We start from the raw sequence: 24,715 nt of genomic DNA, 5'->3' as shown, positions 1-24,715 counted from the left end.
CTCCTTTTCATTCCCCAGACAACATCGGGTCATGTCCAGTTTGACAACTGCAACTTTGAGAACGGACACATCCAGGTCCATGGCCCGGGTACCTGCCAAGTGAAGTTTTGCACCTTCAAAAACACCCATGTCTTCCTGCACAACGTGCCCCTATGCGTCCTGGAAAACTGTGAATTTGTGGGCAGTGAAAACAACTCTGTGACTGTTGAGGGCCACCCATCTGCAGATAAGAACTGGGCTTACAAGTATCTGCTAGGACTTATCAAGTCCTCTCCCCCTTTGCTCCCCCCGGAGGACTCTGACTTTTTAATGTCCCTGGACCTAGAGAGCCGGGACCAGGCCTGGAGCCCAAGGACCTGTGACATTGTTATCGAGGGCAGCCAGAGCCCTACCAGCCCAGCCTCTAGCTCCCCAAAGCCAGGTTCCAAGGCTGGCTCACAGGAGGCAGAGGTGGGCAGCGATGGGGAAAGGGTGGCCCAGACCTCAGACAGCAGTGATGGAGGCCTGAGTCCCAGCGGTGAGGATGAGGACGAGGACCAGCTCACATACCGACTGTCCTACCAAGTGCAGGGCCCGCGCCCTGTGTTGGGGGGCTCCTTTCTGGGCCCTCCACTGCCAGGAGCGTCCATTCAGCTGCCCAGCTGCCTAGTGCTGAACTCACTGCAGCAGGAACTGCAGAAGGACAAGGAGGCCATGGCGCTGGTGAACTCTGTGCAGGGCTGCCTCATCCGCAAGTGCCTGTTCCGGGATGGGAAGGGAGGCGTCTTAGTCTGCTCCTACGGCCAAGCCAAGATGGAAGGAAACATCTTCCGGCACCTGACGTATGCAGTGCGGTGTATACATAATAGCAAGGTGCTGTCACAAGGGCTGTAGATCCGTGAGGCCTCACTGGGTCTCCAGAAACACGATTTTTGATTGGTGAGAGGGCTCCTGTGGCTGGATGTAGGGAGGGTTTGATGGGGCTATTTTGCATTTTTTTAATTATTTTTTTTTTAAGCTTATTAGCACACTCTTGACTTCATGTTCATCATCTGATTTGCAAAGGGCAGGGACTGTTTCTCTCGTGTCACAGAAAAGGAAACAGAGTCCCGGAGAGGGATGGTGACTTACACAGGGTCAAAGACTACTGCGGTCCAGTGAGAGAGGTCTTATGATAAAGGTGAGGCACGGGTACGTGGCCCAGGAAAGGGGGCACCTGACCCAGCCTCAAGGAACCAGGAAAGGTTTCCTGGAGGAACAGTGCCTAGGCTGACTGTAAGGAAGAGTGAGGGGTGGCAAGGTGAAGGCGAGAGGCAAAGCAGGCGTGTGTGAAGCCCAGAGGCGAGGGAGCACTTTCAGAGGGTTATAAATAACCGATGGCCAGAGCGGCACCTGCCAGAGGAGTCTGAGGGAGCGGCCAGATCACAAGGCCCCAGAGGTCTTGCCAGTAGCTTCCTTGAGGGCAGTGGGAACTCACTGTCTGCTTTGAAGCAGACAATTGTGGACAGATCTGCCTTTTGAAAGCTCATTCTTTGTAGAGAATGGAGTGTAGGGGAACAAGGCTAGAGGCAAGGAGATCAAAGGGCAGCAGTGGATAATTACAGCCCAGAGAGGGAGAGGAGGGAACAGGGCAGCCTGGCGGGGTAGGAAGGAGGACCTGGGGAGGGAATAGTCAAGGGTGTGAGGCTGAGGTTTCTGGCCCGAGAGGCCAAGGCAGTGGCGGGAACAGGGCAGAGAAGGTTAGGGTGTAGAGAGAAAGATGAGATATGTTCTGGGCACATTAAGGTTGGAGCATCTATGACGTCTGTACGCAGTGAGACGTCTGGAGCATCTGACTGCTTGGGTCTGCAGCGCTGGAGAGAAATGTGCCCTGACGTGCAGACTTGGGAGCTGTCATGGTGCAAGTCGTAGTTGGACAGATAAAATGTTATACAGCCTTAGTTATATCCATCTTTAGCAACTGCCCCATGGGACTTTTGGGCAGGAGTTGTGCCACCAGAAGTTCCTAGTGAGTCTCTAGCAAGGAACCTGAAAAACTGATACTTAGGGTGTTTTTTTGGGGGGAGGTGGACAGGGTCTTGTTTTGTTGCCTGGGCTAGAGTGCAGTGGCATGATCATAGCTCACTGCAACCTCAAACTCCTGGGCTCAAGCGATCCTCCTGCCTCAGCCTCCCAAGCAGCTGGGACTACAGGTGCGCACCACCACACCCAGCTAATATTTTCTATTTTTAGCAGAGACAGGGTCTCACTGTGGCTCAGGTTAGTCTCGAACTCCTGACCTCAAGTGATCCTCCCACCTTGGCCTCCCAGAGTGCTAGGATTATAGGCTTGAGCCACTGTGCCTGGCACATATTTGGGGTTTTTGACTAAAAAAAGTCCATGGTGTCTCAGGAGCACCCCGCATCAGGAACAATTATATGCTAAATGGTATGAAGACAAGCAGGGAGCTGCAGGTGGGAGTACAGGGCTTACTGAGCTGGTCCCTGTGCTGAGAGCAAGGCCTTGATCCAGTGGCCACAGGGCCGTCACCCTCTAGAACATCCAGGAGGGTAAAGGCTGGCAGAAGGAGCCTGGTTGCTGAGGCTCCAAGAAGAAAAGTCACTGACTGTGACAGTTTTTCTTCTTTGTGTGTCTTGTAATTTTTAGGTGAAAGTTGGATATCTTGCATAAGACAGCAGAGATTGAGGTACACAGCATTTATGTTTGGGAGTGACCATGCCTCTTCTTCTGCCAGGCCTTCAGGGAATTGAACTGGCTTGGATGGTGATGGTGTTACAAGCATCCTCAGTGTCCCACAGGCTTCAGGTTCCTCCAGCTTCGCCTGGTGCTGGTTTTCTCCCCTTTAGGTCTTTCCTTTGCACCTGTTCCTCAGCGAGGCGCTCTCCCTGTTCTTGCCCTCCCCAGCAGTAGACTGCTGTTATGGTCACTCTCTGGCCTGGCTGCGTGGTGGCAGGGTTTCTTTGTTGTCCTGGGTCATCCTTAGTCTAGGTAGGTGCTGTGTCCCTGGTCTTGGGAGTAGGACCTTTTTGGTGATCCTGCCTCACCCCAGCACTAGGGGGGCTTTGATGATCTGTGTCCAAGATGTTTTCCTCCCATTGCCCCAAGGCTAGAAGTTTTTTTTTTTTTCCTGTTTCCTCCCTTGAGGACGTCAGTGCATAAGGCTTATTCTCTAGGAAAGTTGGGGGAAAGAATCCAGGAGGGACTTAGTGCCTCTCTCAAAGTATCTGCTGCACTTTTTCCCCAAGCCCGAGTAGGGGGAGGCTGTCTCTGGTCTCTTGTCCTGCCCCCAGTCTTGCTCCTTGAGCACTAGTGAGGTCCATGGAGAAGTGAACACATACAGCTACTCCCAGAGTTTCTGTACTCCCACACCAGTTCACAGTTGGCCTTTAACAACACATTAAAAATGTTAGCTGACCCCAAATCTATAAAAACAAAAACTAAAAAAGATTTGGGGAAGCACTAGCGACCTAAAACAACAACAACAAAACGTGTTAGCGGAATTCTCCTTACCAGCTTGTTTGGCCCCCGCATCTTGCTCAGCAGGTGAGTGCTCAGGTCTCCCCTCCTTGGAGGCACCCCTCTTCTTTTAGAGTTCAGGCTGCTGGTTGTCTGCAGCCTCAGCTCCCTGATGGTTCCAGGAAGGTTACATTTGTGTATCTTATCTTCTCCTTTCGTTGTCAGTGTGCAAGCAGTGCTTTTCCAACTTTCCCCGTCCTGAGCAAAAGCTGAAAATCTCCTTGAAATCGTGCTTTCATTCTGCTTTACTTCTCCCAGAATTTTATCGTAATGTAACATATTTTTATTATTAATATAGAATTGTTTAAGACAATATAAATATTAATATATTCCAGATTTTTTATATGCAGTCATCCCTTGATATCTAGGACAACCCCCTGCCCCAGGATACCAAAGTCCACAAATGCTCAAATCCCTTATATAAAATGGTATATTGACAACTAGAATGTAAAAAAAAAAAAAGGGATAGTTTTTGCATATAACCTACACAAATCCTCCCATATACTTGAAATCATCTTTAGGCTACTCATAATACCTAATACAATGTAAATAGTTGCTGTACTGTATTTTTAAAGTTTGTACTATTTTTTTATTGTTGTATCATTATTATTTTTTAACAAATATATTCAGTCCGAAGCTGGTTGAACCCATGGATGTGGAACCCATGGATACAGGGAGCCAGCTGTACTTAGTCAATATGAAAAGAAAATGTAATTGGAAATACATCCCCTTAATAAGCTGGTTGCCGGGTTATGGCACCTTGTTTAAAGGAGGCTTTCTTATACAGTATTTCTAATTGTCCCTTAGTTTGGAGTCTCAGTAGTTTTTCCGCCCCAGGATAATACACCAGGAAAGATTCAGTATGGGCAAGAACAGGCCTCTGTTTTATCAAGTGGGAGGGAAAGTGGGGGAGGAGAGCCCACGTGGTGGTTCCTGATTCTCGGTGCTTTCTCAGACAGGTGAATTTTAGTGAAGTCACATTGGAAGTTGTGGATCTGGACCTTGATTTCATTGAAAGTAGCTGTGCCCTTGACCCCTGGAGAAATCTTCACGCAACCCTAGTGCATGTAGAGTTTGGAGACTTGCTAAAGCCCATCTTCTCTAAGTGTTCTTTCCATCCCATCATCCACCTATGCTGCCTACAAATTCTGAATATGCAGCACAGGGCCAAGCTTTCATCCAGGTTTTAGTAAAGAACCGAGGTGAGGTTGGTAAAGAGCCTTCAGGACAAAGCCAGGCAGGGCCGGGAAGTCGCTGTGTCCTTAGAAGCACGCAGCAGGAGGGCGGTGATGCCAGCGTTGGGGCTCCTCTCGCCTAGGAGGGGAGCTGCATAGACCAGACAGGGAGGAAAGGACTTGGTGTTCTCCCAGTGCTTCCTAGAAAGTCTTTGTAACAGGAAAATAAGTGGTTTTCCCTTTTCTGCTTAGATCGTCATGCTCAGGAATGACATTTACCGCTGCCGAGCGTCGGGCATCTTTCTTCGCTTGGAGGGCGGAGGCTTAATTGCGGGCAACAACATTTACCACAACGCGGAGGCTGGTGTAGACATCCGGAAAAAGTCCAACCCACTCATACTGGTACTTTTCTATGTGCTTATTCCCTGTTCAGGGTGGTTCTTGGTTTTCAAAAACCTTTTCTGAGGATATTTAAATAAATGTTGCCATCTTCAATTTATATGCTTCCTGTTTGCAGGGGATTCGTGTTCTTTTCTCTGGGTGTCCTTGTAACTCTGGGTCTCTCTTTCTTTCTCCATGTATGAGTAGTGACTTTAGATAAGTCGTTTCCCCGTCAGTAAGGAAGAGGACTGGGTAGATGGAAATTTCACGGGACCCTCAGCCCTCCGATGCTGTGGTTGGCTTTGAATTTGATGAGGATAAAGATAATGACGTCTGTCCTAAAAGACATGTGACTCTAAAACCAAATTTTAATAACAACAAAACCCCACCAAGTTAGTTTGTTCTTTTCTATAAAAAGAACATTTAGGATGTCTAGTTCTAAAGATAAATAAATATTATTTATTTCATGGATATTGTGAGAGCATATTGAGTTTGTTTTCTACCAGGGTGAAAACAATTTAAAATCCTAGAATATGTGGTAACCAGTCACATGAAAGACCAGTGCCTCTTCTCTTCTGGCTTTTCCTGAGAGATTTCCCAGAAGTTGGGGAATGTAACAGACTTTTTATGGGCTTGAAAAAATAGTAGTCACCATTATGCATAATGTTTATTATATGCCAGATACCTTTCTAAGTACTGTGTAGATATTTATTTAATTATCATTTAATCCTTATACAACTCTATGAAGAATTATTATTATCCCCATTTTATAGGGAAAGATAATTACATTGGGCACAAAGAGGGAGAGGATCTTGACCAAAGTCATACACCTAGTGACAGAGCTGAGATTTGAATTCAGGTCATGTCTGAACCCATTAGTGCCTGACCAGTGTCCTCTGCCAACTCCTTCCCCTCACTGTGTTCCTGCCATGCAGCTGGTGACGGATGCGTGGCCATGGCTTAGGAAAGTATTGCCCTGTTGCCAGGGAGATGAGAGGAGTTTGCCTCTCCACGGATAGAGGGACAGAGAGGGTAGGCCAGTTCAGCAGGTGGAGGGGGAGGGGAGTGTTACATCCTGGTCCTGACTTTGTGAAAGGGGACGGGGATGGAAATGCCTCTCTCAGAGTTTTTCAACAGAAGTCTCTGTGAGGGACTTCCGTTAGGCAGGCAGCGGTTGCTCTGGTGAATGCCAAAGCCTTTGGGAGAAATCTGGAAAGAGAGTAAGGATAAGAAGAGCTTGCAGCATGGAACGCTTTAAAGCAAACCAGAACTTTGTTTCTATGAAATCCTCTTGGAAGAGATACACCTAACTTCCTGATTTAAGTATGGGATTGGATTTCAGCTATAAATTAACAATTAGAATGAGACAATTTTATTATAATTTGTTATAATATAAAAATATTAAGTCACTGCGCAAAAGCAACTAACTAGAAGGGGAAACAGAAACACTAAGTTTCAGATCTGGCTCTGCCACAAACATACTATATAATCCTGGGCCTGTTTCTTCATTTGTACAAAGAAATGCGAGAAATGAGCATCTCTAAGTGTCCTGTAGCATTCATACACTTTCTATGACCTGTTGTGCCAGGGCGCTGCCCTTCCCCAAGGGGTGGGGTCCCTGGGCCCTGGGAGGTGTGGCCTGGCCGGATGACTGCGTGTTTGGGAACTCTTGAGAGGCTCAGAAACTTTGGGCGCCTGCCTTGCAGATGAAGAGCAAGTAGGTGCCAGCAGAACTACATCCCAGAGGCTGGGCAGTGAGACTCCTCTCTTCACAGGCTCTCTCACAGGTTTCAACATGAGCAGCTGTGCAGGAAGGGCAGGGCAGCGTGGCCCATTCCCTTTGTCATGTGCTGGGGATCTTCCAGAGACAGTCTTTTCTCTACTTTGTTCATCCGGGCACGATTGTGTGGGCAGCAGTTGAGCACCTGCTTCTCACTAGCGTGTCTGATCTGCCTTCTGTGGTGTCTCCTTTTCACTTGCAGTGTAACCAGATCCACCACGGCCTTCGCTCTGGCATTGTTGTCCTTGGCAATGGGAAAGGCATCATCCGGAACAATCAAATCTTTTCAAATAAGGAGGCCGGTATTTATATCCTGTACCATGGAAATCCAATCGTGAGGTATCTGCCACTGTGCCCAGACTGTCTCCCTCGTCCACAGTCCCCTTTTCCCTCTTTCATCTATTTCCCTACTCCCTATTTCCTCCATTTGAAAACATTGCTTCTAAAACAACTGTACAGGTGCAAGCAAGGAAGAGACTTCACCATCATCCCACCCCAATGACACAACTACTTTTATGTTTTATGTGCCCTTCCAGTTAATTCCATGTAGGCATTCTACTCATCAGTCATTATTGAGGCCTTCTAAAGTGTTGACCGAGCTAAACATGGGCCACACTCTGCTCCCTAGGAGCTTACTCTAGTCTGGAGAAACAGGCACAGAAATACTCTTAAGAGAAGGCTGGCATAGAGATTTCAACTCACTCGACAACTCTGGATAGTTGATAGTGGTGACGTGGGATGCCGTGTTAAGATCCTGGTGCTGCGTCTGGCCTCAGCACGAAAGCATGCCGTGATCAGTGACCGATGTAAGTGATAAGTAGAAGGGGCAGTGGCAGTACTGGGACCCTGTATCTGCCGTCCCAGCTGTAGTACGGGACAGACTGTGATAAGTGCTGTAGAGTGGCACCAAGAGGGGGAGAGAATCATTCTGACCAGAATGATGCGGGAAGGCCTCATTAAGGAGGTGGCATTAGAGTTGGACTTTGGAATACAGGCAGGACCTGGACTCAAGGAGTTGGGGGTGGGGTTGGTGGATATTCCTAGTATAGGAAACAGCATGAGCAAAGGCAGCAGAGCACAGCAGATTCAGGGGTTAACAACAGTACACTGGTATGACATTGGTATATAATATTTTAAATTGGGACTGTCCCAGGAAATCGTGGGCCCTGTGGGCCCTGCAGCTGACCTGCTATATCCCTGTGGCAGTCCATCTGTGCCATGCAGCATAGTGGATGGGAATGGTGGAAAGGAAGGATTGGGGCGTGAGGAAGGCCTTATGTACGCCAAGCTGAGCAGTGTGGAGCTTTATTCTGCCTAGATAATGGGAAGTCATTAAAGGTTTTTGAGCAGAGGACTCACACGGTTATGTCTGTGCTTTAGGAAATAACTAGCATTAATGGACAGCAAATATATTCTGAGGGGTTTTCCCCTGCATTATTCCATATGTACTTTTTTCCATTTTATTGCATGGCCTTTATATTCATCACTTCAGAAAGTTTCAGAACATTTCATTGTTTTGATATTTCATAATTTTTGAACCAGTCCTGTTACTGTTCGGCATCTATATATTTCTTTGCTGTTGTAGACAGCTTATTAAAAACAATGTTCATAGAGCTCTTTTGCATTATGGCCTTAACATGAGAGCGTATGTTTGTATCTGTGTGTGTTGTCCATTCAACACACATTTATTAATAATTTACCCTGTGTAAGGGGACAGGGATATAAAAAAGTAAGAGCAAACCCTGCTCCAGGGAGTTTATAGCCCCTTGCTGGAGACAGACACATGTAAAAATAGCCATGATGGAAGAGTCACCAAAGTGAGTGCTTAAGAGGTCTTCGTGCAGTGCCAGAGGGGCTCAGCCATGGTTTCACGTGAGCGTGTCAGGGAGCTGGCATTTGAATTGTGCTTGAAAGATAAATAGGATTTTATGGCCAGGGAAAAGGCATTCTGGGCCCAGAAGTGGTGATACTCAGGTGTGTCTGGGAAAATGGTGAGAAATATGGTATATCTGGGCACAAGATACCCGGGGGGACAGTACAAAGGCAGATTGCTGCACAGAGGACCTCGAATGTCAAGTGTGGTGGGCAGAATAATGGCCCCAAAGATGTGTATATCCTAATCCCTGAAACGTCTGCGTATGTTGCCTTACATGGCAAAAAAGGATGTGATTAAGTCAAGGACCTTGAAAAAGATAGGGGAGATCATTCTGGATTACCCAGGCAGGCCCAGTTAGCCACAAAAGTCCTTGTAAGAGGAAAGCAGGGGGACCAGAGTGAGAGGGGAAGAGATGTGGCAGCGGGTGCAGAGGTCAGAACGATGAGGCCACAGGCCAAGGAATGCAGGCAGCCTGTGGGAGCTGGAGGAGATGAGGAGTGGATTCTCCCTTAGAGCCTCCAGAAGGAGCACAGACCTGCTGACACCTTGATTTTAGGCCTGTAAGACCCAGTTTGGACTTCTGACCTCCTGAAATGGAAGATATAATTTGGTGTTGTTTTAAGCCACTAAGTTTGTGGTACCTTTTCATAGTAGCAATAGGAAATTAATATACCAAGCTAAGAAGTGCGGACTATACCTTGTGGAGGCTGGGGCCCTGTTACAGGGTTTTGAGTGAGGAATACCATAATCAGATTAGTATCTTAGGTTTTGAAAACATAGTCACCCTGAGAGAATAGCTTGTGGTTTTTGCCTTTGTTTCTTTGTGCTGAGAGGTAGGATCTGGGGGAGGTTATAGAATGCAGTTGGAGAGCCCTGAAATGGCCTGGATGAGGCAAACCACAGCATATATTTTTGCCACTGAGTTATATAACCTGTGGTGTTTCTATTTTTGCCTCAGCTGCAAGGAAGCACAGGGCTCAGACTGTGCTTGGATCCTTGGTCCTTGGTCCACTGATCTATTCCCTGCCTCTAAATGTTTCCTGATCCCTCTTACTATTACTCTGCCTGCCCTGTGTACACACATGCACGTTTCTCCAAGCAGACGTGCATCCTTTCTGCAGGTGAGATTTGTATTAAAGGTATACCGGCCGTGCATTTGCTGCCTGTGGCGTGGCTGTCAGAGAGACAGATGAGGCAGGCCTCAACCCAGGGACTGGTGTCTGAATGTGAATTCTAGAAACCCACAACTACCAGCTGATTGACTCGTAACCAGATCAAAGCAGACTCTAGATCTGAGTTAAAAACAGGGATGTTTTTAATAGATCATTTCACCTGTTAAACTCCACAATGCAGAGTGGAGATGCCATTGACATTTGCTTTCCCAGTCGCCACATAATTTGCTGTTTTTTCCCTCAAGTCAGTCAGGCATTTGGACCGTGCCCTAGGAGATGGGAAAACTTAATCAGCCATCTCCTAATTAGGGATGTTCTATGGGTACCAGGCCCTGTGTTAGGCTCTGAAGAGCCAGATGAATGTCTGGACCTAAATCTCTCAGCTCCATGGTGGGAAGGAGGAAGTCTACCTCATGAGAAAAGGGACAGGGGCCCTTCCAGTGGAAAGGAGAGCATGGCATCCAGATGAGCAAAACTGACAAACAGCGAATGTATGTCCTCCAGGGATAACCCAATTCTGCTAGCATTTGGGTGTGATTGGCTTTCTTTTTACAGACAGTGAAACCAAGGTGCAGAGATTGGAAAGAAATGCATGTGCTTTAACATGCTCAGTTGTCTGATTCTGTCTCATTCTTGAGGCCGTTACATGGCAGTAAGGGTTGTGTGTTTCTCTGAGCAGGAGCGCATTTTCATATACCTTCCATTTGTGGGTGACCAGCCCATAGGTTTCACATACATGTTGTCTGATGTTCTTGAAATCCCCTTTTAAAATCTGATTTTCTTCTTTTAAGCATGTCATTATTTTATGTTGTCATTTGATGGGTCAGTGATTAAGTTAACAGAAAATAAGACATGGAGTATCTGTTGGATACAAGCACACGATTGTAGGCTCGTTAAAAGCAGAAAGTCTAATTCAGGCTTTGGACACACATCACTTCTAAGAGAGCTTAACATAGCCTCCCAGGAATTCTTTATGCCACCAAGACTTTACCTGTGACCCATGCACCATGATGACATCTGTTGAAAATAGATGACAGTCAAGTGAGGCCACAGTGAATTTGGATATCATTGTGCATATATGGCATAGTTGTAGGTTTAGTTTTGGGGGCAGGCTGTCCCAATGACAACTGAAGATTTCTACATGCCTGGTTTATAGGACTTTAGGAAGTGCCTTATGTCCCTGTGGACTTGAGCCAGAGGGAAGCCCACAGAAGAAGGCAATCTCCTGGCAGCGTGACTTCGATGCCCTAGTCTCACCTGTTTATTTTGTTCTCCTTCCACTTTAGCGGGAACCACATCTACAAGGGCCGTGCCGCCGGCATAGCAGTGAACGAGAATGGCAAAGGCCTCATCACAGGTACAGGATGGAAACTGCCCAGAGCTGTGGCCAGCCAAGGCAACTGGCGGGCAGCCAGGCCAACATCCCCTGGCGTCACCCCGCAGCTCCAGGACCTTTACCCCTGGAGATTTTGGCCACCACCTCTGACTAATGGGCCATTTATTCAGGGATGCGGGCTCCACGCTGGCTGTGCTTCTCGTGAGGAGGGTGTAGCATGGAGGAAGTGTCTGCTCTTTCCAAGCCCAAAGCTGATAGGATCTCCCGCTCGTTCACATAAGACTTTCAGAAGCTCTGCCGGGCGCCGGGGCTCACGCCTGTAATCCTAGCACTCTGGGAGGCCGAGGCAGGCGGATCGTTTGAGCTCAGGAGTTCGAGACCAGCCTGAGCAAGAGCAAGACCCCGTCTCTACTAAAAAAAATAGAAAGAAATTAGCTGGACAACTAAATATATATATATATATATATATATATATATATAAAATTAGCTAGGCATGGTGGCGCATGCCTGTAGTCCCAGCTACTCGGGAGGTTGAGGCAGGATTGCTTGAGCCCAGGAGTTTGAGGTTGCTGTGAACTAGGCCGACGCCACGACATTCTAGCCTGAGCAATAGAGTGAGACTCTGTCTCAAAAAAGAAAAAAAGATTTTCAGAAGCTGGCTGGGCATGGTGGCTCACGCCTGTAATCCTAGTACTCTGGAAGGCTGACGCGGGAGGATTGCTCGAGCTTAGAAGTTTGAGACCAGCCTGAGGAAGAGCAAGACCCAATCTACTAAAATTAGAAAAACTTAGCCAGGCATTGTGGCATGTGCCTATAGTCCCAGCTAAAAAAATAAGACTTTAAGAAGTGATGATGCCAAACCAACTGCCTGCATCCCTCCCCTTGGCTTCTGTGTGGGCTTCTGCCTGCTCTGAACACTCTGCCTGGCTAACTGCTGCTCACCCTTTTGGTCTCACCTTAATGCTACTTCCTTAGGGAAGCCTTCCCTGACCTCCCCATTGTACAGATACCCTCACTATAACCAGGACACCTCCTCTGTAGGACCTTTTATTTAATTTCTTAGTGGTTTGTTATAAAGCAGTGAATTCCACAAGGCAAGGAGCAAATCTGTCTGATACATCAAGGTAGCCTCAGCACAGAGCAGAGCCATGCCTAGGATATAAAAGGGATTCAGCAAATACTGGTCCAGTGGATTCCCCAACTGAATCCAGCCTTCATTCATCAAACATTTATTGAGCACACACTGTATGCAGACATGTTCCAGAAGTGGGAGATACAGCAGTGAGTGATACAGACTCCATCTTCTCAGGAACAAGCATTTTAGGAAGGGGAAGCAAATAAATAAAAGCATACATATACAAGCAAAAAAGTCATATCTGAGGGTGATATGTGCCCTACCAATAATTAAGGTGGCAGAGGAACTGTATGGGTCTCTAAGATTGTGTGGTCAGGGCAGCCTTTTGAGGAGGTGACCAGTAAGCCAGAACCAGAATGGCAGGGAAGAGCCTGGAAAAAGAACCTTCCAGGTGGGGCTGCCTGTGGGAGCAGACTTAGCGTGCCTGGGCAGAGATGGCTGTGGGGCTGGGGTGTACCGAGCAAGGGGTGAGGGGCATGAGGTGGGCTCGCGGAGGCAGGAAGGGGCCAGTCACACGGGGTCTCCTGAGCCACTGCACCCCAGTCCCAGGAGGCCAACGGTCTGCCTGCCACCCTGAGGGCAGCTGTGTCCCAGACCGCCCTTCTGACTTGTGACTCCTCTGCCCACCCCCGAGAGGTAGCAGCTCCCCAGGAGAGAGGAGGGGGAGGGCCTGGTGAGGGTACAGAGCTGAGGCTGAGGACAGGACAGGACAGCGCTTTCCCAGGCTTGTGGGGCAATGGCCATATTCTGCCCCTGGGGACTCTGAGGCCAGTTAATTCTTCGTCAGTCCTCAAGGCCATTTGGTGCAGTGAGTGCTGGGGATACAGGAGTGCACAGGACAGACACAAGCCTTGCCCTTGGGGAAAGCAGACAAGTCCCAGCAGACGAGGTGTGGGGTACTGACTACTGGACAGCATAAGGCCCGGGCATCCTGGTCTGGAGTGGCCTTGATCTTAGCTGTCCATGTCCTTGTTGCCAGCACTGGAGAGGCCCTTGGGTGTTGACCTCTTTTCTGCCTCTTTCCACAGAAAATGTCATCCGTGAGAATCAGTGGGGAGGTGTAGACATCCGCCGCGGAGGGATCCCCGTCCTCAGGAGCAACCTCATCTGCTTTGGCTATTCAGACGGGGTGGTCGTGGGAGATGAAGGCAAAGGGCTGATAGAAGGAAACACCATCTATGGTGAGCAGCGCGTTCCCGGCGGGGGGTCTGGGCCCCAGCCCGTGCTGGGAGGCGGGAAGCCCAGGTTCCACCTCCGGCTGGCGGGTCCTGAGACAGGCACTGCCTTTCCCTGCACCTCAGAGACCTCATGTGAGGAACAGGCGTTGGCAGGCCCCAGTCACACGGGCCCCTCGGAATGGAGAGCCTCTCTCATAAATCACCTTGGAATCCAGATTGGCTCGTGGGGTCAGCAAAGCAGAGAGCTTTATCCCCGTTTGAAATAGCAAACTGCAGGAGTTGTGTCATGTCTAAGGACAGGGCCATTTCAGCTCTGACGCGGTGCATCTAACTCCTCTCATCCTTTCTTTTGATCCAGAGAACGGAAAATATAATGAGCAAGCAAGGTAATCATAGAAAACCACTCTCACCCACTCTGTGACTTTGGGCAAAGCCTTAATCTTTCTGGACCGTATCTCCCATAATAAAAATAAAGATAACATTTATTCAGGCCTACCTCTCTGCTAGGCCCTTTACATGCACTGTCACAGCTAATCCTCGTGACTGCCTTCTGACGTAGACGCAGTTATTAATCCCATTTTAAAGATGAGTAAACTGAGGCACAGAGAGGTTCAGTCACCTGCTCAAGGTCACACAGCTAGGAAGTGGTAGGGCTGGGATTCAAACTGAGGCTGCCTCCCTCTGTGCAGGGAGGGGTTGGTGCCCCTTTGGCACTGTCACTATGGGCTTGTGTGCTGCTCCTCTGGAAGCAAGGCCTTAACTATTCTCAGAGCACTTTCACACCTTGTGGAGTGAGCCTGGCTTGTGAGACTGGCCTGGCCATTATTATCCCTCTTGTATGGAGGAGAAGTCTGTAGCCAGAGCTGTGAAGTTACTCGTCTAAGGCCATTAGCAACGCAGGGACTTTGTCTCCCAGGCCAGTGCCGTTTTGCTTCCGCTCTTGGGGTGAGACACCTCACCCATTGCTGGGTGTCAGTGACCAGCTCCTTTCACTGTCCCAGCTAACAAGGGCTGTGGTGTGTGGATGATGTCATCCAGCCTGCCCCACGTCACCAGCAACCACATCAGCTACAATGGCCTGTACGGAGTAGCAGTGTTCAGCCAGAAGGACAGCTCTGGTGAGTTTCCTGGAGGTCACGGGGTCCAGGAGAACTTCAGCGAGGACAGGGATGCCATCCTCTGGGAGACGGAGCTGGAGAAGGAGGATGACCCACTGCGCCGGCCTGTCACCACAGCTCTTGTTGAGTCTAACAGTATTAATCACAATGGAGGTAAGTGTGCCTCCCCCAGCCCCCTGCTCAAGAACCTTCCATGGCTCCCCAGTGTCTAAAGAGCCCTCTGCAGCCTGGTTCTAACTTGCCCTTCCAGCATCATCAGCCTCTTCTTTCTGCCACTTACCTGATACCCAAGCTCTCTAGATTTGTTCCCTAAACTTGAATCCATTCTTTTCTACCTCCTACCCCACCAACATCACTCATGTGGTTTCTCTTGTCTAAAATTCCCTTCTTCCCATCCACACATCCCAAACCAGGTTTGAACTTCAAAACCTGCTGTGAGTGAACCCCTTCATCCTTTCCTCCTCTGATCTGTGCCCTCCCCAGCCCCAGTGGCACTTGTTATGGGGCCTCATGGCTGTAGTTATTTCTGTGATTGTTTCATCAACTCTGATAGGTTATGAACTTGACGCAAAGAACTGAAGTCCGCTCATCTCAGTGCCCGCTGCCCCTGCAGTACCAAATACTGCTGGTATATAACATTTTTAATCAGTTGTAAGACACATTTTTTACATTTTAACATTTCTAATGAGATGTGTCTTGCAGTTGATGGCATATCATGGTTTAATTGGCAATGATTTTTCTTTCTCAGAGATGCAAAAAATAAGTGTGTTTTAAATCCATGTTATCTTAAACCTGATAAAAATGGTAGGAGGTATTTGATATTTCCTGAATTGAAAAAAAAATTTACTGGAGGCCCGGCATGGTGACTCATGCCTATAATCCTAGCGCTCTGGGAGGCCAAGGCAGGATCATCTGAACTCAGGAGTTCAAGATCAGCCTGAGCAAGAGCAAGACCCCGTTTCTACAAAAATTAGAAAAATTAGCCAGGCACGGTGGCACATACCTGTAGTCCCAGCTATAATAGGAAGGCAGATACTGGCTTCCTATGGGAGGAGAACAAAGCAAAGCAACTTTGTAGCAGGTAGATATGTCTGTCGAGAGGTGGAACGGGCAGCCCTGAGGAGGCAGCGAGTGCCCCAGCGTAGGAGGTGTGACTGGCAGTAGGTGCTGAGGCTGCAGGAGGCATCAAGCACCGGCTGAGAGCCTGGGCCAGAGGACAGCTCAGCCTAAGGAGTCTTCGCACATCATTTCTCCCTGGCTACGTTTAGTAAGGACTTAGCTCCTGTGTTTCCTCCTGCTGCTTGTCATCAGCTTGGAAGATGCAAACCCAAGGGCTTATTCTGAGTGTCACCACCTCTTTTTCCCCACCTCTGTCCTGGGGTGCACAGTTCAGGGAAGGCTTTTCCTGACTGGGGTTGTCAGGGCTGACCCTGGGACCACCCTGTGCTTTCCGTGCTCCCCAACCTCTCTGCCCACAGCCTCGGGACTCTACGTCCAGAGCAGCGAGGCCCTGCATGTCATCACCAATGTGATCCACGCTAATGGGGACAGAGGCATCACTGTGGCCCAGAGCAGCCAGCCCACCCGTGTGGCCAACAACAGCATCTCCTGCAACCGGCAGAGTGGGGTCAAGGTCGAGGCCCAGTGCAAGGTGGAACTCCGGGGCAATGGTATCTATGACAACAGAGGCCATGGCATTATCACCAGGGGTGATAGCACCGTTGTCATTGAAAATGACATCATTGGCAACCGGGGCAGTGGGCTGCAGCTGCTGCCCAGGTCTGACACTAAGGTGAGTGTGTGTGCGACACGTGGTGCCAACACAGGACACAGCCCTAGGACAGTCCTTTCGTCCTCTGCTGAGAAGCAGAACCATAAGTACTCAGTGCCCCAAGGGACATCATCCCTCATGCCAAAACTCAGCCTGGGAAATGTAGGTGGGATTTCACACAGGAAGGGACATATGAACTGGGCCCTGAAGGATGAACAAGAGTTCACTAGCAGGAAGCCAGGGATGGTGGTGTCACCTCCTAGACTCACGGTGTTGGGAGCCTCCTGAGGTATCTTCCTGGTCTCCGGGTCAAAGTCAGGGCTATTTCAGTTCTCTTTCCCTGACAGAGTAATCTTACACAGTACCTGGTATGCAGTAGGTGCTTAATGAGAAGAGAAATCCTGCCTCAGGGCCTGTGTACACACTATTCCCTGTATATCCGGAGTACCCTTTTGTCCCCTTTGTACCTCAGTCCTCAGCTTAGCTGTCTCTCTTCGGGAAGACTCCCTGACCCCCCACCCCAGGCTGTTTGAGGCCCCCCTCTTCTGGGCTTCTGCGGTACTTCAGCCCCGCTGCCTCGCAGCACTTTCCGCGGTGCTTGGGGTCTGTTTCTTTACCCGTGTGTCTCCGCAGAGGACTGTGAGCCTTGAGCACCTTTATATGCAAAGCACTGTGCTGGGTGCGAGGGTTTCAGTGTTGTGCCCAACAGACCTGGTCTCTGCCCTTGTGGAATTATGATCCAAAGACTGTCTTCAGCTCTGTGGCTTTATGAGTCAGTGACTTAGGCGGGGAGTAAAGAATTCCTTGGCTTTGCCTCTGAGCCCTGTGGGAGCAGAGGAAAGGGAGAGAGGGGCACACTTTTGCCACAGTTGGGTTGCCAGTGGCCCTGGCTTCTGGTACCACCTCCCCTCCCTGCCAAGCCTTTGCACATTGTTTCTTCCTGAAAATCTCCCTGTTCTGCATCTGTTAAACTGCTACAACTTCCCTGTCACCTCTTCCAGGAAGCCTTCCCTGGCTCCCCCAGGCTGTGCTCCATACCCTACTTTGAGCTCCTATGGCTGTACACTGACCTACCTGGCATGTTCTTACCCTTCAGTTTTATAACTAATAACTCACTTGCCTGGCTCCTCCAGCAGTCTGTGAGTCCCTGAGGTGTGACCACCTCTTGGCTGCCTCTCCCAGGTAATAAAGAACCGGATCCACTCATTCCGGGCCTACGGCATTGCAGTGCGAGGCCGCGCCAAGGCCCTGGTGCAGGAGAACATCATCTTCCAGGGCAAAACCAACAAGACCATCTTTCAGCAGATCTCAAACAACCGAGAATGTATCATGCAAAACAACAAGTTCCTGGTCTTCAAGAAAAAGTGAGTCCCTGGGGTGCCTGAACCTGTCTTCTGGAACCACAGTAAGGTCACTGGAGAAGCCAGGCCTAGGCCCAGTGACTATGGTTGCCCTTGTTCCTTGCAGTCATGCCAGCTTCCAGCTCTGGTCGAAAAAGGCCTGTGCTTGGGCTTTGTTTCAGGCCTGGGCTGAGGACCTGTGCTCGACTCCCTGGGGGAAGCAGCTTTTTAAGAGTCCGGGGTATGTTGTTTCTAATCTCAACTGTGCCAGTTACTGGCTGTGTGACTTTGGGCAAGTTACTTAACATCTCTGAGCCTTAGTAAAATCTATTTAATAATATCCAGTTTTGTGGCAGCAATTTAGGATAAAATAAGATCATGTGACCTAGCTAAATATCTGAGGTATCACAAAAACGTTAGTTGCTGCTGTTGCCGTTGTACTTGTTTTAGAGCCTCTGCTTCATTGTGTCGGCTGCCTCCCTCTCATCTTCCCCATCTTGGTCCTTCTATGTTCCCCATTTCAGTGACATTTCCATCCACTCAGTGTTCTGGCAATAAAACCTTTGCCTCCTTCTCCCAAAAACCAAAGTTCAATCTGTCACCAGGTCCCCTCAGTTATGCTTCTGAAATGCTCTTGTATCTGGCATTCCTCTTCCCCAACTGCTGAAACCCTAATTCAGATCTCAGCACCTCTTACCCTGACCTATGGGCCATATTACAGTACAGCTGCTCCAGTTGTTCACAAAAGGACTCTGTTAGGATTGGTCAGTGCTTTGCGATACTGGTTGTAAAGCAGTAATGATTATTCCTGTTGGTGGTGGTGTTGCTTCTGCAGCGTCAGTTTCACCTGTCCTGTTGCAGCAGCCACCTGCCTGGTCTCCGTGCTGTTGGCCACCCCTCCTGCCCTCTGCACGCTGTCCTGCTTATCCTGCCAGGTTAATCTGTCTAAGTGAGAGCCGGTCATGTCACAGACATGGTCAAAAACCTTTGGTGGATCCCTGTTTTCTATAGTAATGATCTTCATACTTTTTGTATTACACACTCTCTCAGTAAAAACAGTTTTTGAGGACACCCCCTCATGTAGGTATATTTGTTTACTTATATATGTGTATTCTATCTATATATTATCTACGCTATAAACCATCCCCAAAATAGACATTTTTAAGGTATAAAATAAATAGAAATTCTGATACTTTCTTCCCACATCCCAGCAGATCCTATTGTGCACTTCCTGGGATCCATATCTTCCTCCCCTTTTAGAGACCCCAGGGGACAGGATCCAGCCCAGACTTGTCAACTTGGCATTGTCCACTGTGCACTCTGAGATCCCGGTTTTCCTTTCCAGCCTTCTCATTTCATCCCATCTTCTCAGGAGCACTCCCCTCCGCCAAACCCAAACACTTACAGTTCTTTCAACATACCGCAGGCCTCTTCAGTCACTCCACTCTGTCCACGCCTGTCCAGTCCTCTCACTGTAACATTATCATCGTAACAATACATATAAGACAATGTTGTGGCCTTAAGTGACTTGAGATTTTGTGTCTAAATGGCAGTTCCTTGTTACTCAAACAACAGAAACCCTGACCAAGGCTTCACTGTCATTCGATTTTCCCCAGCCCTCCCTACTCTGTACAAGAGCTTGAATGACTGGAAGCCCATCAACCTCTATCCCCTATAGATTTGTGTTTTCCAGTATGTCATGGACATGAAATCATACAGTATGTAGTCTTGAGACTGGCTTCTTTCACGTAGCCTAACACGTTTGAAAGTCATCCCGGGTGTTGTATGAAGTCATTCATTCCTTTTCATTGCTGAGTAATATTCCATTGTATGGATGTACCACGTGGTTGGTTTATCCATTCATCAGCTGAAGGGCATTTAGGTAGTTCTAGTTTTTGGTGATTATGAATAAAGCTTTTATAAGCATTCATGGTCATACAGCTGAAAAAATGAAAATGAAACAGGAAAAACACTGCACCAGGTGCAATGGCTCACGCCTGTGATCCCAGCACTTTGGGAGGCTGAGACAGGAGGGTTGCTTTAGGGCAATGTAGCAAGACCCTGTCTTTATAAAAAAATTGTTTTAAATTAGCTGGGTGTGGTGGTGCACACCTGTGGTCCCAGCTACTCAGGAGGATCACTTAAGCCCAGGAGTTTGAAGCTGCAGTGAGCTATGATCACGCCACTGCACTCCAGCCTGGACAACAGGGCAAGACTCTGTCTCAAAAAAAAAAAAAAAAAAAGAAACACTGATCTTATCCAGATCTTTATTTAAAGATGGGGAAATTGAGGCCGATAGAAGGAACTTGTCCAAGGTTACATACAGAATTCAAGGCAGAGCTGGACTTGGAATGTAGGACTTTTGCCCTTTAGTTTCACACATCCCACCTATTTGGGTTAACACTAACCTGGGAGACAAAACCTACACCCAGATTTAAACACCTGGATCCACTGATCTGGAGTCAAAGGTTAAGATTGTGCAGGGTAGTCAGCAAATGCTGTAGACCTCAAAGAGTTCATTAACTTTCATTTTGCACCTCCAGGTCTGATACATGGCGCCTGGTGAACCCACCAGCACGGCCCCACCTTGAAAACTCTCTCAGAGGCCCCTCTGCAGCCCACAATGGGCAGAAGGTGACAGGTATGGCAACCAGGATCACAGCTCGGGTGGAAGGTGGTTACCACAGTAACCGCAGCATCTTCTGCACCATCCTGTGAGGACGGAGACGTGCCTCAGGCCCAGGCCCTGACAGGTGCTCAGAAGAGCTAAGACAAAAATAGTGCCTGAGAAACCTCCGGCCCTTCCCCTTTTATCTCCCCTGATAAAACAGGTCCCAGGCCTCCTGGGGACTAGGAACCTCCAAAACACTTCAGCCTCCACGGCCCTCAGCGGGAAGGAACTTGGAAATGTTTTTCAAGGAGAAGGAGGATAAACGTTGGTGGGTTTCCAGTCACTCAAGCTCCTATAGGGATTGCGAAGAGTTGGGGAAACTCAAATCATATGTGAAGCTTTTGGGTCAGGATTTTCTTTGCATTACAGGGTACCATGTTTGGCACACACCAAACCTAGACTCTGCTCAGGAAGAGATTTACTCCTGAGGGAGGGAAGTGATTCTAGTGAGGTGGAAAGAGATAACTGTCCCCAAATTTCCCCCTTTCCTGGACCTGTGTCCCTTTCAATCCCTGCAGGGACCCCACCACACCCTCCCAGCTGTCTCTGGAGGCTAGAGGAATTGAGTTGGGTTTCCTTAAGGACACAGCCCTTAGCCTTGGACACGGACCTCTAAGGGAGGGAAGGGGCTTGGGAACAGCAGCCCCTCTTGAAAGGCTGCCCCAGGGATGGTGGGGACATGCTGGAAACAAGAGGGGCATGTGGCAGAAGGCTCCCTTAAGGCAACTCAGGCGTTGCAGACAGGTGCTGGGCTGGGCAGGGACATACAGGGCTCCACTCTGTCCTCAAGGAGCTCCCAAACTCAGGAGGACATTAGCTCACTGCGTGCCAGAGAGCATTCAAATCCCACATGAGCACACCCGTATCAGCTGGGCCACCAGCCTGTGGAGATAGGGGTGCCTGGGCCCCTGGGACATACTCGTGTTCTCACGGATGGGCACCGGCCTCTACTGACCCTGCCGTGTCTCCCTACTCTGTGCCTTGGCTCATGCTCTCCTTCCGGCATGCCTTTTCTGCCATCTCCACGAGTCGAGGCCCCACTGGTTCTTCAAGGTTTAGCTCGGACGTTGCTGTCCCCACACAGCTCTCCTGCCTTCTGTCCTCTGAGCCCCAGCAGCCCTTTTTCTGCTCCCTCTCAGGGTACTGAGCACTTTCTGCCTTGTTTTGGAGCCATCCAGGTCTACAACCCGTCCCACCCACTTGCCTGTGAGCTCCCTGAAGGTAGGGCCTCAGCTGTGTGTCCCCAGAGCCCAACGCTGGGCTGGGGTAGGGATAACGGCCTGAGTGAAGAAGCAAGGCCAGCTCCAAAGGGCTTTACTGAACTGTACTGTGAATGTGTCCAGGTCCCACAGCCAGGCGGGCTCGGACCGCTGCTCGAGGAAGGGGGATGGATGCAGGGCCAGCCTCGCCTGAACAGCCCCCTCCCACTCAGCCTTCCATGTGGGGCCTTCGCCAGCCCGTTGGAGTTGCTGTCGTGCACTTGGCCGATGACTTCCCAGGCTGGGTCTGTGAGGCCCTAGGTGCTGCTCTGTTGGGCAGGATGGGAGGGGGAGAGGGAGCCAGGAGCACTGGCCTCCCCCTGAGGACTGTGGGCACAAGAGTGCTGCTCCCCCTATTCCTGACCTGTCCTTTGCACTTCTGTTTGGTGGCCCCAATGTCAGTTGCTGTACAAAATGCTGCCTTTATTATTTTTTAAGAAAGGACTTTTCTGTGAACTAAGTACTGATGAAAATCTCAATAACCAAAATAAAGTTCTATATTTTAAAAGAGGCACTTTCGGCAGGCCTTTCCTTGGTCTGGGCATACACTGGAGTTACCAGGGGGCCACTTGCAGGCCAAGCCCTGCCTTCTCGGAAGGAGACAGAATCGTGGGGAACACCTTGTTTGGTTCAGCCTGTTCCCATGATGGTTCTGGATACAAAACTGGAAGGTCGGCTGGGCACGGTGGCTCATGCCTGTAATCCTAGCACTCTGGGAGGCTGAGGCGGGAAGATCGCTTGAGGTCAGGAGTTCAAGACCAACTTCAGCAAGAGCAAGAGCAAGACCTCGTCCCTACTAAAAATAGAAATTACCTGGACAACTAAAAACAGAAAAAAATTAGCTGGGCATGGTGGCGCGCGCCTGTAGCCCCAGCTACTCGGGAGGCTGAGGCAGAAGGATCACTTGAGCCCAGGAGTTTGAGGTTGCTGTGAGCTAGGCTGACATCACAGCACTCTAGGCCAGGCAACGGAGCGAGACTCTGTCTAAAAAAAAAAAAAAAGTACTGGAAAAGCTGCATCTCTCAGCGCCTCAGTGTCCTTGTGTCTCAGTCAGGGCAATTCCAGTCCTGCCTGCCCCATGGGGCTTTGTGAGGACCAACAGTAAAACAGCCCTGCGTGTGATCACCTGACAGCAAAGGGTCCTCAGGTCCATGGACACATTCTCCCAACTTTAGTCACTCAGCATCACTATTTTTCTGTATATCAGCTTATTTTTTTTAATTTTTTTTTTTTTTTTTTTTTTTGAGACAAGGTCTCACTCTGTCTACCAGGCTAGAGTGCAGTGGCATCATCATAGGTCACTGCAACCTCAAACTCCTGGGCTGAAGTGGTCCTCCTGCCTCAGCTTCCCAAGTAACTGGGACTATAGGCACATGCCATCACACCTGGCTAATTTTTCTATTTTCAGTAGAGATGAGGTCTCGCTCTTGATTAGGCTGGTCTAGAACTCCTGAGCTCAAGCGATCCTCCCAGAGTGCTAGGATTATAAGCTTGAGCCACAGCACCACCATGCCCGGCCTCTAATCAACATTAAAATAAACTATTACAATGAAAATATTCACCAGTTGTGGTAAGTACTTAAAATATTTGCTGTCCTTCCCAGGGAGAATTACACACCCCTATCCCATTGATAATAAGAGTGGCCATGTGACATGATTAGGCCAATGAATGAGTATAACTGGTTAATCACTTCTGGACAGAAGCTTCAAAGGCCAGCACGACTTGCCCTGGTCACTTCTCCCTCTGCCAGTAGATCCCACTGGTCAAATGTGTATCACAAGCAAATAAACCTTTCTTGAAGGTTGACATCCGAGGGTCATGTGTTACTGCAGTTCAGCCTAACCAGCATAATGTATTCTGGTACATCCCTGCGCCACCTAAAATCATCTTAAGTTCCTTCAATAATATATTTAACACCAACTTGGTGAAGTTACTGCCCCTATTTTATGCAAGAGGAATAGAGGCTCTGAGTGGTGATGCTGCTTAAGACCAGAAGGTGAAAGTTCACTATCAAACGTTAAGAGCCTGTAGGTAGGAGAGAGGCAAGAAGGGCTGTTACCTGGGGCGCAGGTAGCAGGAAAAGAACAGCTGGGACACACACAAGCTCCCACCAAGTCATCTGGAGGTAGACATGAGGGGAATAGAACACCCACCCTAGCTCTTTTGTGGCTGGGGAGGAATAGGGAAGTGAGATGCTTTGCAGGAAGCTGCACTGGTGGAGGCGGCAGAGCTCGCTCTCCCTCAACAGGCCAGACCTGCCCAGGAGAACCTAGTCCATCTGATTTTTCCTTAATCTCCTTAGTCAACACCATGAAACACTGTCCCTGATCTCTTCAACTACCAGTTAAGTACTCCTCCATGCTCCATACCCACCTACCCACACATGACCCTCATAGTGGCACTGAGTCCTTTCTATTTTACGTCTGTTGGTTTGTCTGACACCCCCCAGCCCCAGGGCCCTGTGAGGCCAGGGACTCTGCCATCCTCACTGTTGATTCTCTGTGCCCAGCTCGCTAAGGGATGGATGGGCAGACAGATGAGGAAATAAACCCAATCCCATTCCTACCATCTCTACCTTCTGGAGCCCCCAAAGGACATCTCTTCCCTCTGTTCTGTGACAACTCTCCAGAGAATTGCAGAGAGCATCCTCAGCCCCCTGGGGTCTGCCCTGCTCCTGGGTTTACAGGCCACTCTGCAGGGTGTCTCCTCACCATCCTGGTCTTTTTTCTAAACCCATTCCAGTGGCCTGGGTGGGTACGGGAGAGCTTAACGGTCAGGAGTCCTGTCCTGCATCTTAGGAGGTATGTCCCAGCTCTTTGGATAGCACTTAGGGAACTGAAGAATTCTCTAAGGTACCGTTTCCTTGGGGTCATCTGCTTTCAGTCTGCAGTAGCTAAGCTCCCCCCTGCACTCCCCAGGGTAACTTGCCATGGGGAAAGGCTTAACCATGGTGCAGAGCTCACAAGAGGTCCTAGCTGACTCCCACCCAAGCAGCTTATACCGTGTCCTCCCTGGCCTTCCCTTTGGG

General features: G+C 49.2%; 1 protein-coding gene across 1 annotated transcript in view; it reads left to right on the top strand.

Moving 5' to 3' along the window:
- The window catches only part of FBXO10 (F-box protein 10), a 42,661-nt gene extending 20,494 nt beyond the window's left edge, over positions 1 to 22,167 (top strand). Inside the window, exons 3-11 of the mRNA XM_069476604.1 lie at positions 19 to 852; positions 4,923 to 5,072; positions 7,034 to 7,170; positions 11,166 to 11,236; positions 13,379 to 13,531; positions 14,530 to 14,799; positions 16,125 to 16,438; positions 17,600 to 17,781; positions 20,301 to 22,167. Coding sequence (XP_069332705.1) covers positions 19 to 852; positions 4,923 to 5,072; positions 7,034 to 7,170; positions 11,166 to 11,236; positions 13,379 to 13,531; positions 14,530 to 14,799; positions 16,125 to 16,438; positions 17,600 to 17,781; positions 20,301 to 20,475 — 2,286 coding nt within the window. The 3' untranslated portion in view covers positions 20,476 to 22,167. The remainder of the gene's footprint in view (positions 1 to 18; positions 853 to 4,922; positions 5,073 to 7,033; positions 7,171 to 11,165; positions 11,237 to 13,378; positions 13,532 to 14,529; positions 14,800 to 16,124; positions 16,439 to 17,599; positions 17,782 to 20,300) is intronic.
- The last annotated feature ends 2,548 nt before the right edge of the window (positions 22,168 to 24,715 follow it).

The sequence above is a fragment of the Eulemur rufifrons genome, chromosome 7 (assembly GCF_041146395.1).
Source record: "Eulemur rufifrons isolate Redbay chromosome 7, OSU_ERuf_1, whole genome shotgun sequence".
Classification (NCBI taxonomy): domain Eukaryota; kingdom Metazoa; phylum Chordata; class Mammalia; order Primates; family Lemuridae; genus Eulemur; species Eulemur rufifrons.
This window is presented reverse-complemented; position numbering and strand designations above follow the sequence as displayed.